This window comes from Crassostrea angulata, chromosome 10 (assembly GCF_025612915.1).
Source record: "Crassostrea angulata isolate pt1a10 chromosome 10, ASM2561291v2, whole genome shotgun sequence".
NCBI classification, from domain to species: Eukaryota; Metazoa; Mollusca; class Bivalvia; order Ostreida; family Ostreidae; genus Magallana; species Magallana angulata.
Window position 1 is genome coordinate 52,998,294 of NC_069120.1, and position 20,185 is coordinate 53,018,478.

Here is a 20,185-nt window from a genome sequence, read left to right on the forward strand (position 1 = left end):
GAATGCATGGAAAGCACATGACATGTACTGAATCATTTAACAGGTGTGCCTGAAATTGTTTTAGAAGAATGTGAAGAGCGATCTGATGGTTGCCAAATATGTCCCGTCACAATAAAATCAATTCCCACAGCTTACAACGTCCAATGGCAGGTGGCAAACAAACAAAGTGATACGTTGACACCATTAGATGAAAATGCTGAGGAATACAGAGGAACAACCAATTCCATTCCTCATTCAGTGTTGGTTGTCAGACGAAAAGAACAACTGAAAAACAACATCTACCAAATAAAAGTGCAAAATTTTATCGGGGGCAGGATAAAAAAAATATCAAGTATGAAATATGCATATTTACCCTTTTTTCCGTAGCTTGGCGATGTTATTTCAACTCATAATGTAAAAGATAGAGTTTTTAAGCACGTCTATTACAAATAAAAAAATAAATGAAAATAGAGCATTTACAGAAAGAAGTGCTCTATTCTATCGGGGACGCGAGGATACAGATACCAAGTATGACATCTTTTAGTTGTTTTTAATGAGCGAAACAGTAATAAGAAATATATATAAGCAATGATTGATTAAAAAGGATTCGAAACTCATTGTTTTCCCTAAACTTAAAGCTGACATGAATTCATAAAAGTATTCAGTCGCCATATTTGTTATGATCGCTCTGCAACTGCCACTGGGGTATGTATACCCGTCGAGAAAGACACGGTTGGTTGCTTTCCAATCGAGACATTCAGTTGGCACGGACTTCTAAACAGCTAAATTCAATATCCAACATGGTAGATTAGTTTTGGTCAAACGAAAAAAGTAACAACAAAACATCTTTTTATCACTTTCTACAAAAACACTCCCTTTCGTGTCGTCCATGCTGTTACTGCATGATCTGTGACAGTGTGCGATTTGCTCATGTGCACGGGTATAACAGTTCGACACAGAAACACGTTCTAAAATGCTCGAGGATTATTGAAATATGTGTGGCTGGATTTCAGTCTATATTGTTTTGTCTTTCATTTGATTTTCCGTACCAGTTCAGTAGTTGTCATATCATTTTTGTTCAAAACGCGTTTCTGCAAATCTTTCCGTTCAGTGTAACGTGTTTGGGTGCATGAACAGTGCTCTCCACGGCGATGAGCGTAACAATAGAAATAGACAAGCAATTACAAGAATAAGCGTTGTTTACAAAACATAGAACTATATACTCTGTATTTTGCTATTAACTGTCCCTTTAATTACCTGACGTCATGACGCCAGGCATATCTAATGACGTCAGGCATATCTAAGGTTTAAAAGTTGCAATCTCCGAAACAGTGCAGACAATGGGATAAGCGATATCATGATATTTCACAAAAAGATTAACCGATGCATGTTTAAGATGTCAGCATTTACGTTCATAATTGATGAAAATGTTATATGGCATGTAATAACAACAGCGAGCAAGAGTTTTCAAGTAAAAGGAACGGTCACCATGCAGATCACGTGTGTAATCCTGATTTAAAAATAGATCAGCATTCCACCATATTTGAACGGTGAAAAAGGGGGAGGGGGTCATCGGAGCAAGTTGTAACATATTGTCTATTACGGTACAATGTAAGTAATAGTTGGTGTTGGATAATCATTATTACAAGAGAGTCATCAGTTTGGATTAAAACAAATATATATTTATACATCTGGAATGTTTACTGGAGGAACTAAATCGCCAAAGCGGGGTGTGACCCGATTTTCGTTCAGTTGGGCGATTTCATTAATCTTGAAAAGGGAACATAACTCGCAGGTCTTGATAAATGTACATTACTACATCTAACAATTACCAATCAAGTGTGTGGGTTTTTTTTTTAATTCGATAGATTTCTTCCAAAACATCCGATCCAAAGTATAATATAGATGTATGTAGCAATTACAAAACAAATGTCAAGAAATTCATCTTACCCCCCCTCCCCCGGATCTCTGCCAATGGGTGAGTTCATTCGTTGCGTGAACGGTAAAGCAGGATTTCGCGCCAAAATGTCCCATTCATAGTTTTTGTGCGTCGATTAGTTGACTAGTCTGTTGGGATCATGCAAATACCCCAGAGCACACCATGTGTTTACATCACAGACACGTAGCATCATTATTTACAGTGTCCATAGGGGTAATAGCCTTGAAGTGGATCAGGTAGTAGCGGAAGTGGCAACTGTTATGGATCGGAAGTATGCTGCCGCTGTCGCCCGAACAAGATTGAAGTTCAGAATGTGAAATGATTTATTATCCGATTCATGAATTGCACGACGCCCGAGTACATGAAACAGGTCGTTTTCTGATAGACAACATAATTCCGCGCATAATATTATGTTGAAACAGTTTGTTAGTATGTTCCACCAATTTTCACGTATTACCACAGTAGCTGGGCAGACACAAGAAGAATGTTGAAACACGTCGACAAAGGATTTACTTCACAGAATACATGAATAGGGATTTCCATTGAAACTTACACTTGTGCAGAGTTTACAGATGAACTTACAGAGTTTGATTTCCCAATAGTTTTCAGGTATATTCCAAATCGAGGAGGGTTTTGACTCTCTGAAAATTTCTGTGAAAACTAGGAAGTCAGGGTCATGAGACATCCGCGCTTTCCCTTGAGAAAGGTGTTAAGTAGTAACATTGTTGCGGACAATTTTCCTCCAGCAAGGTTTCTCGGGAACGGTTTCGTCTTTTAGAAAATCCCAGAAGTAAACTGTAAGGTTATAAGATTGGAGAACCTTTATGATATCAGGAATAAAGACAAACTGATTTACGGAAAGATCGTGTAGGTAAGAAAATAATCGTTTAGAATTATCCTTTTTGTTTACGTTGTTGGGTCTAAACGACAAAGTCTCCCAAAGAATAAAAGTTCCGAACGTCAATCTCTGTCTGATCTGCACAGTTTTGGTAAATCCAGCGAGTTCTTACAGATGTTACAGGTTTTACTTATAAAAATAACGCCTGTTGAGGGTTCGAAAATTTATTGTGGACACAGTGACAGTGGTTAATCAGATGATAGAGATAGATAGCCCTGCAAATATAAAACAATAATCCTCATGCTATGATAATTTACTTAATTTCCATCTAGATTTGAATTATCACATATCATAGCGATATCATAATTCATATATTTACGTAAAGCAATTAAAGGGAGGTAACTCTTACAATATCAATGTATATACAATATGCAGTTCTCCCATAATAATCATAAAAATAGGTTGCAATTAAAAAATATAATAGTCAAATTATTCATTAGAAATTGTCTCACCATGGGAATAAGCTTCCTCTATTCATTCTATGATGAGTTATAATGGTTATATGTTTATCTGTAATTCAATTAACAGAATACTAAAAATACTATTTAATTAAAAACATTTACATTGCTCATTTTGAACAATTAGACCAAATATTTGATCATCATAAAAACACATGTAAACTGATTAGAAAATTAGAAACTCCTTTGAATAAGAATCAAATATTGACTTTATAATCAATAGTTACTAAATAAATCTATGATACTCTTTCATGACACTCATTCATTCTTATTAGTTAAAGTGCTTCATAAGAAAGTACTTATTTGCTATTTTATAGAAAAGTACATGTTAATAATAATATTTTAATACATGGGATATGAGTTTAAATGTTACTTACCAGAAAGAGAAATAGTCTATTGTCAAACTTTAGATGTAGGTTTTATTCAGGTCATATATATATTACATGCCACCCTCTGGCTGACCAAACAAAGATTGACAAAACTTGGCGGCAAAATATAGTACTCAGATTAACAAACCAACCACAACAACCCTAACAAATATCTGACCAATAAAACTCATGCACACAAATGTTTACCAAATCACTGCCCCTGGGGTATATATACAGGTATGTAAAGGTACAGGGTGGATCTAAGGGGGTGTGGTGTGTATTTAAAATGTGTGTCAGATTTGGTTGGTTTTATCTTAAAATCTATATACTTAATCTATGTACTCAAATAATATGATATTCATAATATTCATACTATTAAATCTCCCCCCGGTTATGGAATGACGTCCGCGTCATTCAACGGAGAAATACGGCATAAAATGGCATAAAAAACCCAGAATATATACATGTTTTAAAATTGACTTACTGCAATGATGAAACAATGTTCTACATGGCCATCTGGTATACACTGGAGTTCACATTATCAAAATGTCCATCCTTCATAATCTCTCTTAGAAATGTTGCTCGCTGTAACCAGTCTGGCTTACCTTGTGCCATCATCACATATTCTTTGGTCCAGTCGGGCGCTTTTCTCTCTCTTCCTGACCTCCTTGGAGCGGGAACTGGTCTCTTTATATCTAGTTGTGGTTCATCATCTGCAGTGAAATGATCCTCATCTGCGATGAAAGTTTCTTCATCTGCTGTGGGAATCTCATCATCTGCTGTAGAAATCTCATCATCTGCTGTAGAAGTCTCATCATCTGCTATGGAAGTCTCATCATCTGCTACGGAAGGTTCTTCATCTTCTTCTTCCTCAGGCTGATCCTCAGGCACATCCTGGTGAAGAGCGTCCTCTTCTGAATCAGCATATGAAGCTTCTCTAGTCAAAGCATGATCGTCATCATGTTGACTAGTGGAATTCTGTGGGAAATTTCTTCGCATTACAGGGTAACCTGCAAAAGAAAATTCACTATCTTCATCTGAAATATCATCTTTGTCCTTTCTTTGCTCCTTCCCTTTCTCGGCTTTGGCTTTGGAGGTGTCGATCTAGCTATTGAAAACTTAGTTCCAATAGGTGATAATAGATTCCTATGTAGAACCCTGCAACGACCTTCTCCATCCTCTCGCCTTACTTTGAATACAGGGATGTCCTCGTTTGGTTGGGAAATAATGATATATGGGTTGTCTTCCCACTTGTCCGCTATCTTGTGTTTCCCGTTGTATGACACTATTCTAACAAGGACCCTGTCACCAATTCCTAATGTAGCTGCTCTGGCTTTTTAGGTCATAATTGGATTTCTGTGTGTTCTGGGAAGCTTTGGTAGCTGTCCTTGCTTGCCTATATGCTTCCTGCAAGCGCAGCTTCATCTTCTCTATGTACTTGGTTGTACACTTGTCTTCATCATACGGTCTAGACAATCCAAAAATGACATCAACAGGTAACTTTGGCTCTCTCCCGAACATAAGAAAAAATGGTGAAGAATCCTGTAGTGTCATTGACCGTAGAGTTGTATGCATGGACTAAAGTGTTAATATGAATTTTCCAGTTTGCTTTCTGAGAATTTTCTAAAGTACCTAACATAGAAAGTAAAGTTCTATTAAATCTTTCTGTGATGCCATTACCCATTGGGTGGTATGGAGTGGTTCTGGATTTGTAGATGCCTAAAATAGAACATAATTCTTTACTAATATTGCTGGAAAAATTGGTGCCCTGGTCTGAATGAAGTTTTTCTGGAATGCCATAAAATAAAATGAAGTTATCAAATATAGCTTCAGCTGTTACTCTGGCTGTCTGGTTTCTGGTAGGAACTGCAACAGAAAATTTAGTAAAATGATCAGTTATAACAAGAATATTTTGAATTCCTCCTTTGGACGGTTCTAAAGTTAAATAGTCCATACAAACTAACTCTAAATGTTGTGATGTCTGAATGTTAACCAACTCTGTTTTCTCTGCGGTTTTCTTGCTCTTCACACATCGTTCACAGTTGCTGATGCAGTTAGCTACATCTCGCTGCATTCTCGGCCAATAAAATCGCTGCGTTACAAGAGATAAGGTTTTGTCTCGGCCTAAGTGTCCCATCTTGTTGTGGAGGTTACTCAACACGGTTGGGATTGCTGATGCAGGAATGACATGTTGTAGGATTGTCTTGTCCTCTGAATTAATCTCTCTGAGTAATGTGTCATCTCTAACTTTCAACTTAGAGATATTCCTATGAAAGTTAAAGTCATTCTCTGTCTGTAATGTACTTCTCTCTGGCTTCCTACCTAAGATCACCTGTTGTTTCCAAAAGGAAATGGAGGGATCATCATTCTGCAGAGTTGCTATGTCATACTGCTCTCCTATCTTCTCAATAGGTTGCATACTCTGACAAATGACATGATCAAAAGCTAATGTCTCAGCATAAGGCTGACCAATCTGGCATATAGCTTTGATGGAATCAGATGATAACTCCTCATGGTTAAGCCGGGATAATCCATCTGCGTCACTATTGCATTTCCCTGGGCGGTACAGGATTTTAAAGTTGTAGCTGGCTAATGCGTAAACCCAACGATGACCTGTAGAATCCAGTTTAGCATTGCTTAAAACATAAGTCAATGGGTTATTGTCTGTGTAAACAGTGAATGCCTTACCTTGTAGATAATCGGAATATTTCTCTATTATTGCCCATTTGAGAGCTAAAAATTCCAGCTTGTGCGTGGGATAGTTCTTCTCAGCACGGCTTAAACCTCTACTGGCATAAGCTATCACTTTGTCTACTCCATCTTGACACTGGTATAGTACAGCACCTAATCCAGTTTGGCATGCATCTGTATGTAGCTTGAATGGCTTACTGAAGTCTGGATAGGCTAAGATGGGTGGTGATGTAAGCTTTTCCTTGAGGGTATCAAATGACTGTTGTTGTTCTCTTTGCCACTTCCACTTTGGATCTTCTCTACGCGGCTATGTTAAGGCTGCCCGATTAATTTCACAGCAATATGTAGAAAGTCACTTGTCTGTACTTCATAAGATATTACGTCATAGTTAACTTTGACGTCACGATCTGCATTCCTTTCGATCGTTCTTAGGGAATGTATCGTAACGTAATAAGTGATATTCATTGTGCATAATAAAACCGCTTCATTCCAGTGATACTAAATTCATTATCACCGATATGGAGTATAAAAAAATCAACAGTTTTAAAGCTTCGTAATAGGTAAAAAACTATTCATAAACTAATGGTTTTGAGACTCCCCCTGCTACGTGTATTCTAATGAATGGTGATATGTATGTGCATATAAAAACGGCTTGGCACAAGTGAAAGATAAAAATAATCTTAGTATATTTTACGTGAAATCGGAAGAGAAAATAAGTACCACTGTGAATTTTGCTGGGGGAAACCTACAGATTGACCCGATTTTGTGTAAATCGAGCCTAAAAGGTAAAAATGTGCCTAATTTCGATGGCGGTGCGAAATGTTTTGATAATATTTCAAATAAACGAAATATTTATATGAACCCCCAGCAAGAACTGCAAAATACATTACTTATCGAAGGATTTTTCATAAAAATATTTTTGATTTAATGTCATTATTCACTTGTGCCGATGCGATTTTTATAGATTATTTACCGTGTCAGAATACACCCGTCACGTGCTTAAGAAAAATATATGACGTCACAAAAATTCATCAAATATAGTGTTGGATGCCACTGTTAACTTATGTAATAGAAGTTTAAAGAAACTCACTCAGTTAAAGCATTTTTCGATAATTAAAATAGTATCATTTTTCGATATATATTTAGCTTCGGACAGCCTTAACATAGCCGCGTATGCTTGCTGTTAGTTCGTTGTTTCTTCCCTATGGCCATAATATCAATGAGTGGTCTGGCAATTTTTGCAAAATCCTTAATAAACTTCCTGTAACATCCAGCGAAACCTAGAAACTTTCGTACATCTTCCGCATTGGAAGGTACAGGCCAGTTTTTAACTTTGTTGATTTTGTCTGGGTCTGGCTCAACCCCTTCGCTAGAGACAATATGTCCTACATATTTTACTTTCTTTGATAAAAATGAACACTTCTTTGGGGAAAGTTTAAGCCCATATTGCCGGATATGCTGAAAAACCTGCTCTAATCTATGAATGTGTTCTCTGAAAGTAGAAGAAAATATTATTAAATCATCTAGATAAATAAAGCAAATTTTGAGATGTAGATCAACTAAACATTCTTCTTGTAGCCGTTGGTACGTGGCAGGGGCATTTGCCAATCCAAAACTCATCTTATTAAATTCATAGAAGCCTAAGGGCCCAACGGTGAAAGCTGTCCTTTCTTTGTGCGATTCCTCAATCTCGATTTGGTGATATCCTGACTTCATATCAAGGACGCTGAAGTAGGTATTTCCAGAAAGGGAGTCTATAATCTCCTCTGTTCTTGGTAAGGCATAGTTGTCCTTCACAGTTCTAGAATTGAGTTGCCTGTAATCAATACATAGGGGCAAAGTCCCATCACTCTTCCTTACCAATACTACGTTTGATGAAAAAGGCGAATGGGAGGGGCGGATAATTCAAGCTGCTAACAAGTCCTTGATGTGCGACCTAACTTCATCAATCATTGCAGGGGGTATTCGTCGATACTTCTGCTTGAATGGATGCTCATCAGACAACTCGATCCTGTGCTTCACCTTGTCTGTGGTTCCAATATCTGTATCACTTGTGGAAAATATATCCTGATAAGATTCAACAAGGTCTAGGCATGCTTGTTGCTCTTCATCTGTAATGTCATCAGGAATATGGATTTTAGACAAAATCCCTTCCAACTTGGATGATACAGTAGATGAACTGTTGAAAATTGACCAAAATTTTCTATAACTACAGGCTGAATCTCACACAAAACAGCTTTTGGTGGAATAGAAATAGTCCTTGTGGTCACATTGTTGATAGTCACAGGAAATATCTGGTAATCCTCATATACATAAGGATGCAGTGTTGCCTCTATGTCAACATCATCTGGTATGCAGGTCTTCGAAGACTGATGCATCATCACTGTGACTTTGCTGTATGGGATCTTTTTATCCCCATATCCCTCAATAGTAACATTGCTGTTAGGAGGAATTATAATCCTGGTCACTTCTGCACTCTTAACTAGTCCTAGTGCATATCCATTCCTTTGAAGCTCCTTCTCTCTAATTAAAATACACAGGAATGCTAAGTACCAAGGTGTATGCAAAGCTACATCCTGTAAGAATCTAGAACCAAACTCCTCTCTCGTTGTGTCAATAAGGTTCTGCATTATGTTGGTTCCTATAGGTACTGGTACATGAGAGTTGTAATTACTTGTGGGAACAACTAAAAATAGACAGTCATGCAGTTTCTCTAATGTAGGAATGCCTAATGGATTCAAATTAGCACAAACATATCCTATGTAAGGCATATTTTGGCCATCTGCACATTCAATATGAATGGCATCTTCTATGCTATGAAGTTCAACATCATGCAGTTGCTTCCTGTAAAATTCTTCACTAATGGTAGACACAGTAGCTCCTGTATCTAGCAATGCTCGACACTGGATGTCATTGATAGCAACTGTAATTTCATTTGGCTTTCCTATTAATGTCTGTTTCCTGGGACTCTTTGTCCTCGAGTCAACCCCTCGTCCCCAGGTGTTGACCTGTTGAAGTTTAAACCTTGGCGACGATTATTAACGAGAACTCTGCATCCAATAGAAACATGACCAACTTGTCCACACTTGTAGCATGTTGGTGGATCTCTAGCTCTAGAATCCCGAAGTTCTGTTACTGCATCTTCAGTAACTTTATTAGGCTGTTGTGAGCTGGGGTACTGTCTATATCCTCCTCTATAACCTTGATTCTGTCTCCCTCTCTGATAAGGCTGTCTAGCCTGTGGCATTGGTCTGTAGTTATAACTGTGTTGCCTGTCTTTCATGCCTCTAATCTCTGTAGTAAGTTGATTGATCTTAGCTTCTAATGACTGAAATCTATCATCTGGCTCCTCCTTGGGTGTTGCGGATTTCGTAATGGCTGATTTCTTCATTGGTGGCTGATGTTCTATTTCCACCTTCCTCACTGCAGCTCTCAAAGAGTCGAATGTACTAGACTTGTCGTATAAGTGTCCACATATATCTTTCAAAGATGGTCTGAGTCCTTTAAAGAACATAGTTCTCAACATTTCATTGCACTCTCTAGTCTGTACTAATCCTTTTTGTTGTGCTTTGCTAATAATATCTTCTAAACGACAACTCCATCTTGCACATTCTTCATCTTCTCTTTGCCGAGCACTAGAGAATTCAGCTAGGATGTCCTCTCTCTCTGCCACAGTTCCATATATACTATCAAGCTTATCCAAGATTGACCTCGTGGAAGCACCAGCTCCCAGGTGCATAACTACACGACTAGCCTCTCCCTTAAGCGACCGTCTTATGGCATGAGATATGGTCTCTGGTTTATATGATTCACTCAGTAGGCACTCAACTTCATATCTCCAGACATCATAGGAGGCATCGGACTTTGAGTCTCCAGAGAAAAAGGATATCTTGATGAACTGCGGACTTGGAGATGCTGCAGAGGATGTCTCTACCGGTCTGCCAGCAACATCAGCTGATGACTTCTCACTCAATTTGGCTGCTGTTTTCATCCAGTTGATGAAGTCTTCAGGACTATCAGCTTTTGGTTTCATCATCAGTGATTCTAAGGCAGATACTATGTTTTTCACTTCATCAGGAGTCAATGTAGCTTCCTCTGTTTCCGACATGGTGATATATTGCACAGCAGTATACAACACACATACACAAAACAATACAAATTGTAAATATAATTTAAACCCAGAATTCAATTGCTAATATCCGAAAATATGATTGCTACCTAAATGAAATAAATGAAATGATAAATGATTTTTTTTTAATTCAGGAGGGTTTGTTCTATCAATGTATGAGAACAAATGAAACAAGGGATAATTGTTTTTTTGTAAACACAAATGAATTTACAAATATGAATATATAGTTCACGTGTGGAACTAAAGTTATGAAGTTAATAATGTTTGAAAACGAAAGTATATTTACATTTTCAGTATGTACGATACACTTCCTGTTGACTATATGTAACTACATAAGCAATCAAACTCTATTAAAATATCAGCTGATCTGACCAAACAGATTCCAATGCTAATAAATACAGATTTCGCGATAAGAAAAGTAATTGATCACCTGAAATAGAAGATACAAGTTAATCAAGTCTACCTATACCTGTATGTACAATACTGGGTTGAAATAAACAAATTTAAATCATATACTGAACACAAATAAACACGAAAATGCTCGACTTGTTTTCACTAGAAACACCGCGTACGAATATCGCGAAGCTAGAGCTCGATCGAAATTTCGCAAAAATATAGTCGCCGATCCCGATTAAATTTCTATATGAGAATACACTGAAATGAAAATAAATGGAAAAACTTATCTACACTGTAGTTGTACTGAAACCAACTCAGGCTTTTGATGTTCAGTTTTATTCATGGTATTTTCTACAGCATGTAGTAGTAGTAGTACGCTTTTAGTAGTAGTACGCTTTTAGTAGTAGTACGCTTTTAGTAGTAGTACGCTTTTAGTAGTAGTACGCTTTTAGTAAAAAGCTGAAAAAAGAATAAAATAAATTTACAATACTGAAAATACTGACATTTGACAATACTGACTCTATACACTGATTGAAAAAATAGACTGACTGAATTCTTTCATTGTAAATAAAGTAAAAAATAGAATTGATATTCTTGTAAGAATGTTAGACACAATGTATAATGATATCAATAAGTATACATATAAAATAATTCATAATATCTTAGTAAATTTACTTAATAAACATGATACCTATAATTTCACGCACGGATGATTTTGGCGCCAATGAGTGAACTATTCTTTGTATACATTACAACATCATTATATCAATAAATACTGAACATATGGTTTATATTATATAAATAATAAACAAATACAAGTACTTACACCGTAGGGCTTTAAGTTTCTTGCATAGAAGTGTACGCTTGTACAAAATGATAGTACGGTGACTCTACCGAAGTTGTGTACTGCACGGCTCTGTGCAAAAATCTCTAATGACAAGAGAGTAGAAGAAAAGGGGAGTAACTCACTCCAGAAAATTAATTCGTACGTAGAATACTTCTGAAAACACCACACTCCCCACCTAATATCATCCAGATATTACAAGTATGAACAATGTTAACTATTAAAAATACTTAACATATACTAGTAAGATTAATTACCCATGTAAATTCACCAACGTTCTATTGGTAATTATAATAACAGTTAGTCAGTTCACTGTAAGCAACAAGTATAGTTACGACCTAGTCAATTAATAATACAAGTTCTGTAATGGGTCTCACAAAAGTCACACGTTTCCCATCTCTGATGACACGAATTTCCACCGTCCTGACTTTACCATCATTCTGACTCGGGAAAACTCTTGTAACGATACCAAGAGGCCATTGTCCGCGATGAACCGTCGGATCGCGCATGAGGACGACGTCACCAGTCTTCAGATCAGGTTGGTTGTTCTGCCATTTACGACGGACTTGTAAGTTCTGCAAGTACTCATCTCGCCATCGCTTCCAAAACATGTTGGAGAGATACTGGACGTGTTTCCACTGCGATACGTACATGTCTTTAATGTTATGAAAGTCAACACGCATCAAGTCAACACTGAAGTCCTTCTGTGTTAACAACATCGATGGACTAATAATCACTGGATCTTCAGGATCTGTAGAAATAGGACATATCGGTCTAGAGTTCATGATTGCGGTAACTTCGCACATAAATGTACACAACACTTCATGAGTAAATTCTTTGGTTTTTGTGTTGAGTAGAAGAGAGTCAAGAATCTTCCTTGCAATCCCGATCATTCTTTCCCATGATCCGGCCATATGCGACGCATGGGGAGGATTAAAGGTCCATTTGGCTCCATTTGTAGACAGAAATTTCTTTACTGGTCTAGACTCTACATAAATCACATCAACATTAATGTGATCTAATGCTCCTACGAAGTTCGTTCCACGATCTGATCGAAATTCCTTTACGGCTCCTCGTATGGATATGAATCGTGTAAGGGCATTTATAAATGCTGAACTGCTTAGCTCCTCTATGACCTCAATATGGATTGCCCTAGATGTGAGACAGCTGAAGAGTACGGCCCATCTTTTCGAATGTGCTAGTCCTCCTCGTGTTCTGCGAGCTACAATGTTCCACGGACCAAAAACGTCGACGCCTACAATAGTAAACGGAAGTGACGGAACAACTCTGTCTGCTGGCAGGTCAGCCATGATTTGTTGAGAGGAAGGTCTACGTAGTTTCCTACAAATCACACACTTATGTAACACAGAATTGATAATCTTTTTGGCTCCTATTATCCAGAAACCGTGAGATCGTAGTGCACCTTCTGTGAACACTCTTCCTTGGTGTTGTACCTTCTCATGATAATGTCTGCCTTGTAAAATGGCATCATGTGATTTCCTGTCAATGATTATCGGGTGTTTTTGGTTTATTGGTAACGGAGATTGACTAAGACGTCCGCCGACTCTCAGAATTCCATCCTTGTCCAGAAAGGGGTTGAGCTGTATGAGAGCACTTTTACGAGGTAGAGGGGTACTGTCTTTCAAACAGTTGATTTCTTCCTTGAACGAAAGTCTCTGAGAACTACGGAGAATGAAAAGTTCAGTTTCATGTGATTCTTCAACACTCTCTTTAGGGAAGGTCCGATCTTTGTCTTTCTTGTGGAGACATCTTCTTCTTAGAAGTCTGAATGCACAAACTAAACTGTGCCATGTTGAGAATTTCACAAATCTATCAGCAATAAATTGCTGCACAGAAGTTTTCTTCACTACTGGTTTTATTTCTTTGTCACTCTCAGGTTCGATCAGTGAAAAGTCTTCATCTAAGCTTATGTTTGGTTTATTTGGTCCAGAAATCCATTTATCCATTACTTCTTTAACTGATTTACCAGGTCTGGTTCCGATATCTGCTGGGTTGTTGCCTGTGGAAACATAGTTCCACTGCTCAGATTTGGAACGCTGATGGATGATGCTCACACGGTTGCTAACGTAGTTGTAAAAACGTCTTGAGCGATTGTTCAAATATCCTAACACAACTTTGGAGTCTGTGAAGAATTTGACGGAATTACTAGGTAAGTCCAAATTATTTGTTATCTTTTCACTCAGTTCAGTGGCTAATACAGCACCACACAATTCCAATCTTGGAATAGTATGTCCTGATGACGGCGCTACTTTGGACTTTCCCATAATGAATCCGACATTGATGTTGTCTTGTTCATCGACTGAATACAGGTAAGCGACAGCTGAAATGGCTTTTTCAGAAGCGTCAGAGTATATGTGTACTTCACAGGATTTTGATTCGCTAAGTGAAATCTTTGTGAACATCCGTGGAACGTAAAAGTCACTGAGTGAATTCAAAGATTCCTTCCACTGTAGCCATAAATGTTCTTTGTCACTTGGAAGTGGTTGGTCCCAATCACTTGTAACTTTGCAGAATTCTTGCATGAGTAGTCTTCCATGGATGACAATAGGAGCTATGAATCCCAAAGGATCAAATATACTATTCACTATTGATAAAACTCCACGTTTGGTAAAAGGTTTGTCTTGAAAATTTGCATTAAAGGTGAAACAGTCACTGTTTAAGTCCCATGCAATACCAAGGCTCTGTTGCATTGGTAGATCGGTAGATTGGTAGTCTGTACCGATATCTATCGAATTCAAGTTCTTCTCCAGGTCTTCCATCGGGAAATGGATGATGACATCAAGACTGTTAGAGGCTATTTTATGTAGTCTGATTTTTCCTTCTTCATACAACACAGACTGAGTCTTCTTCAATAGTTTCACTGCTTCGGAACCATTTGGGACGGAAGTAATCCCATCGTCAACATAAAAGTTTCTATACACATAACTTTTCACATCATCGTCTGCGTTTTCCACCGTTTTCTGTAAACCATACATCGCTACAGCTGGGGATGGTGTATTTCCAAACACATGGACTTTCATACGGTACTCGATGAGTTCCTCGTTTGGATCGCTGTTGCGGTACCAGAAAAATCTTAGAAAGTCACGATGATCTTCTGTCACTAGGAATCTGTAAAACATCTGTTCAATATCGGCCATAATTCCGACTGCATCTTTACGAAAGCGCAATAATACACCTGTTAGGTCATTCACAAATTTTGGTCCACTTAATAAGACACTGTTTAATGAAACTCCCTGAAATTTCACAGAAGAATCAAAGACACCACGAATTTTATCTGGCTTTTTGGGATTGTAAACACCAAACAATGGTAAGTACCAACACTCTTGTTTGGGGTCTAATGTTGGAGCGATTTCCATGGCGTCACTTTCGATGAGGTTCTTCATGAATGTCACAAGATGCTCTTTCTTTGTAGGATTTTTCTGTAAATTGGCATGCAGCATTTGAGCACGTTTTAATGCTTGACATCTGTTGTTTGGTAGTGACTGTCGTGGGTTTCTAAATGGAAGGGGCGCTTTCCATCGTCCATCTTGATCTTTCTGAAAGGATTTATCCATTAATTCCATGAATTCACGATCGTCGAGTGATAGTCCAGTCCCATTATCATCTGTCTGAACATGAAATATGTTTTTCTGAATTTCGAATTCTGAAATGTTACTTTTTAACTGAAAAACATTGGAACATGGTTTAAAAATGGTTTCACGATGACTGTCAATTATGGTAGTCTTGTATGTCGTAATGTTTGGTTTGTGGAATCTTTCTAAACAAACATCCCCGACCACGACCCATCCAAGGTTCAACTGTTGTGCAAAGGGTGTATTTCGAGCTCCAATACGCTGATCCTTGACATGATGTGCTTCTGCTAAATCTCGTCCGATAAGTAACAGTATCTGTGCATCTGGATTAAGCGCAGGAATCGGTACGTCACGCAAATGTGGTTGATGGCGTATGACATCTGGTGTGGGAATTTCACTTCGATCATCAGGAATGTCATTACACTCAGTTACCATCGGAAGTTCCATGGTTACGGATCCATCGATGGATGACACAAAGAAGCCTGAAGTTCTGCGTCCACTCATCTGTTGACGTCCAGCACACGAAGTCAGTGTAAATTGGTGAGTCACTGATTTGGATATATGCATGTAGTCAAAAAGTTCTGATCTTGCAAGTGTGCAATTACTTTGATCATCGATTATAGCGTACATGGTCAAAGTTCGGTTTGGATCACTCTCATGATAAACGTTGACAAGAACAGTCTTTGCACATGATCGTCCTGAAAAGTTGTCACCACAAACGGCGGTACACTTGTTGTTGACATCGTGTCCCCTGTTGTCAAATCTTACAGAGGCTCCAAGTGGCTCCCCACCGTCAAATCTTGGAGTGGTTCCTTGATGAGCTTGATGGTACTTAGGTGTAGTATGCATAGCTGTGTTGTGTCGTTCACTACCACATTCTAAGCATTTCACATTAGCATCACAGGTTTTATACACATGAGCTGTAGATTCGCAGCATTTGTAACAAAAGTTATTGTCACGTAATATTTGTTTTCTTTCTCTCAGTGGTTTCTTTCTGAAGTTTCTACACTCGTTGAGTGTGTGTGGAGCATTATGTACTGGACAGTTTGGTGATGCTGTAAATTCAGTTTTCTTGACATTCACTTTTCTGTTTGGTGTTTGGTTTGGTTTCCAGGTATCGTATTTTTCACACGTAAGACTTGGATCATTCAAAGTAGTTGCTGCTTCACTGACAAAATCGCACAGAACATGAAATGGGGGAAATGGAACATCGTTAGTTTGTTTAAATTTACTAGCTCTGGTGACCCATTTGGATTGTAAATTGCTCGGTAATTTGGCAACAATTGGTTTGACTCCTACTGATGTATCAAAGTAGCTCAGTAAGTCATGATACTTTGCATTTCCCTTTAAACACATAATTTCTGACAATAGATCAGAAAGTTCATACAGTTTTCTAACATCACTGTCTGTAATTTTTGGAAATTTGTTCAATCTGGTTTTCAGAGATGTTTCCACCATTTCCGGCGATCCAAATCGTTCATCTAATCTTGACCATAATTTCTTCACACCCTCGAGTGGATTGTGCAGAGTTGATGTTCTTATGCTTTTTGCATGATTTGTGGATGTTGGTCCTAACCATCGGATCAAGAGATCGAGTTCTTCAGGTGAAGAGAGTTTTAAGTCTTGAGACACAGATTTGAAACTACTTTTCCAGGTTTGATAATGTTCTGGCTTGTCGTCAAAGGATGTTATCCTTGACAACATGAGATCTTTCTTCAAGATAAAATTAGCGAGCTGTGAAAATTGTGAGCTTTCACTAGTAGGTTCATGTTTTTCTGTTGACACATGGCGTTGTTCACTATCATCAGGAAGTTCAGTAATAGTTTTCTGATGAACTTTCTGTTGTTGAGGAAACATTTCAGCTTGTGAAATTTCTGTAGTTATTGTAGGTATAACGGTTTCTTGATTTCTTGGTTCACAGTCCGTTGTTGTTTCGTTGTTGTACTTGAAGACATCATCAATGTATTTTCTTGTTTTCTCTGTCGAATCTATTGTGTCTAAATCTGTGTCTAATTGACTGTCTATTACATCAAATTCCACCATAGCTTGTAGTTCAGCGTCAACAATTGCTTTTTCTTTTTGAGCACATAAGAGTTCTAAATCTGTTTCCAAGTCAACTGATTTTCTTGTTACTTCAGCTCTTCTCTTCTGTTCTTCTTCCTCGAGTTTAGATTTTTGTCTTTTGAGTTGGATTTCTTTTTCTGTGAATTCCAGTTTTGCTTTCAGAGCTTCTGCTTTTGCACGTTGTCTCAGGATTATGGTTGAATTCGAAGAATGTGATTTCTTGCTTGATCTTTTACTGGTACTAGATTTGGACGATTTGGTTGTTGTTGACTCACTATATGCATCACTTGGTAAAAGATCATCACTTGTAGATATAACATTATTGAGTTCTTCAACAGTTTTCTCTATTCTCATCTCTAGTGTGGATAAAATAAGTTCAAATGAAAGTCTTTCTTTCTCACTTTCTTCTGTGCCAGTTCTTCTCAGATAATCTATGAATTCTTGAGCCTCTTGTTTATATTTCTTAGAGAGTGTAACAAGATTTTCTTTCACTAGAACAGAAATTTTCTCCTTATTCTTGGACTGTAGATAATATTCTATTTCACTGTCCATTTTTCTTTTAATCTTACTTAAAGATGCATATCTGTTGTTGACATTTTCTTCATACATTGCTCGTCCAGCAACTGTAAACTTTTTGGTGCGTCTCTGTGACTGCGACACAGTTGAATCGTCTTCTTCTGGAAACTCTGCCATGGTCTTTTTACTGTACTGAAACCAACTCAGGCTTTTGATGTTCAGTTTTATTCATGGTATTTTCTACAGCATGTAGTAGTAGTAGTACGCTTTTAGTAGTAGTACGCTTTTAGTAGTAGTACGCTTTTAGTAGTAGTACGCTTTTAGTAAAAAGCTGAAAAAAGAATAAAATAAATTTACAATACTGAAAATACTGACATTTGACAATACTGACTCTATACACTGATTGAAAAAATAGACTGACTGAATTCTTTCAATGTAAATAAAGTAAAAAATAGAATTGATATTCTTGTAAGAATGTTAGACACAATGTATAATGATATCAATAAGTATACATATAAAATAATTCATAATATCTTAGTAAATTTACTTAATAAACATGATACCTATAATATTTTGGCGCCAATGAGTGAACTATTCTTTGTATACATTACAACATCATTATATCAATAAATACTGAACATATGGTTTATATTATATAAATAATAAACAAATACAAGTACTTACACCGTAGGGCTTTAAGTTTCTTGCATAGAAGTGTACGCTTGTACAAAATGATAGTACGGTGACTCTACCGAAGTTGTGTACTGCACGGCTCTGTGCAAAAATCTCTAATGACAAGAGAGTAGAAGAAAAGGGGAGTAACTCACTCCAGAAAATTAATTCGTACGTAGAATACTTCTGAAAACACCACAGTAGTATATATATATTGGAATTTTTTATGGGCTAATGTGTATTAAACTGTGGTTTATGTGAGATATGTGGTGTCTAAAATGCTGTATCTGAGAACACAATACAATCACCAAATACAACACTATCTAAACACACCAACAACTGCAAGTAGCACACCAAAAACTAAATAGTACGAAAACCTCTGACAACTCAAGACAAAACCCGATTTATAAAAACTATGCCCTGTCAATGATGGTCGAACGTCAATAGGTATAGCGATTAATATTTAACTGTTTAGTACCATGTAAGGGTATAAAGAAATAGGAGTAATGTGCACTATTAATTACACCACTTAACCATTCTAGCTCTCTTCTATCTTGCCTAAAACTTACCCCCAAAAAATCAAATGCGAAAAAATAAACTATGTCGAAAAAAAGTAAAGTGGACTTTGTGTAAATAACAAAATCAAAAATTGCGCATGTGGTATACCTCAGACGACAGACATTCAGATTTTCACAACTTATCTAAACTACAAATTACATACATAATATCTATATGCAATCAGGACTGTACTTATTGTCAATTATAATCTGATGATTAATGTTAGTGGTGCACCGACTCACCAAACTGTCAGTACTGTGCAAGTCAGCTGATTCAATTCACCCGGGTGTCTTTTGTTGATTTCACAAGGTTCTGAATTCACACTTGAATCACAGGTATTGTCGTATCGATACACGAATTGAAGCGGGCCACCGTCTTTGACTCACAAATCACAGAAAATGAACTCACTCGTGCGGCGATGACTGGAGCGGATCTACCGTCTACCAGGCCGTCTCTGAGTAGCGTGATTCAATGGGAGGTGCGTTGCATCTAGGAGGTGCCTCGATATTCTCTCCACGGAACTTTACCAGTCTGCTCCGGTTGGTTTCGTCTCTCTCCCTCCTTGTCACTGTGTCCCAACGTGGGCGCCAAATTGTTACAGGTTTTACTTATAAAAATAACGCCTGTTGAGGGTTCGAATATTTATTGTGGACACAGTGACAGTGGTTAATCAGATGATAGAGAGCCCTGCAAATATAAAACAATAATCCTCATGCTATGATAATTCACTTAATTTCCATCTAGATTTGAATTATCACATAATATCATAGCGATATCATAATTCATATATTTACGTAAAGCAATTAAAGGGAGGTAACTCTTACAATATCAATGTATATACAATATGCAGTTCTCCCATAATAATCATAAAAATAGGTTGCAATTAAAAAATATAATAGACACATTATTCATTAGAAATTGTCTCACCATTCTATTGGGAATAAGCTTCCTCTATTCATTCTATGATGAGTTATAATGGTTATATGTTTATCTGTAATTCAATTAACAGAATACTAAAAATACTATTTAATTAAAAACATTTACATTGCTCATTTTGAACAATTAGACCAAATATTTGAT

At 37.3% G+C, this 20,185-nt stretch overlaps 2 protein-coding genes across 3 annotated transcripts in view; one reads left to right on the forward strand and one right to left on the reverse strand.

The window, feature by feature from the left end:
- LOC128164689 (uncharacterized) overlaps positions 1 to 20,185 on the forward strand; it is a 64,863-nt gene that overhangs the window by 24,743 nt on the left and 19,935 nt on the right. The window contains exon 5 of one of the 2 annotated variants that reach the window (XM_052828670.1): positions 44 to 331. The exons of the other annotated variant lie outside the window; for it this stretch is intronic. Within the exon in view, the coding sequence (XP_052684630.1) occupies positions 44 to 331 (288 nt within the window). The remainder of the gene's footprint in view (positions 1 to 43; positions 332 to 20,185) is intronic. 2 annotated transcript variants of the gene reach the window in all.
- Positions 11,181 to 18,421, reverse strand: LOC128164688 (uncharacterized). The gene is made up of 2 exons (XM_052828669.1): positions 11,685 to 18,421; positions 11,181 to 11,317 (listed from the first exon to the last, which is right to left on the reverse strand). Exon 1 carries the CDS (start codon positions 18,050 to 18,052, stop codon positions 12,041 to 12,043), a length of 6,012 nt encoding a protein of 2,003 aa, XP_052684629.1. The 5' UTR covers positions 18,053 to 18,421; the 3' UTR covers positions 11,181 to 11,317; positions 11,685 to 12,040.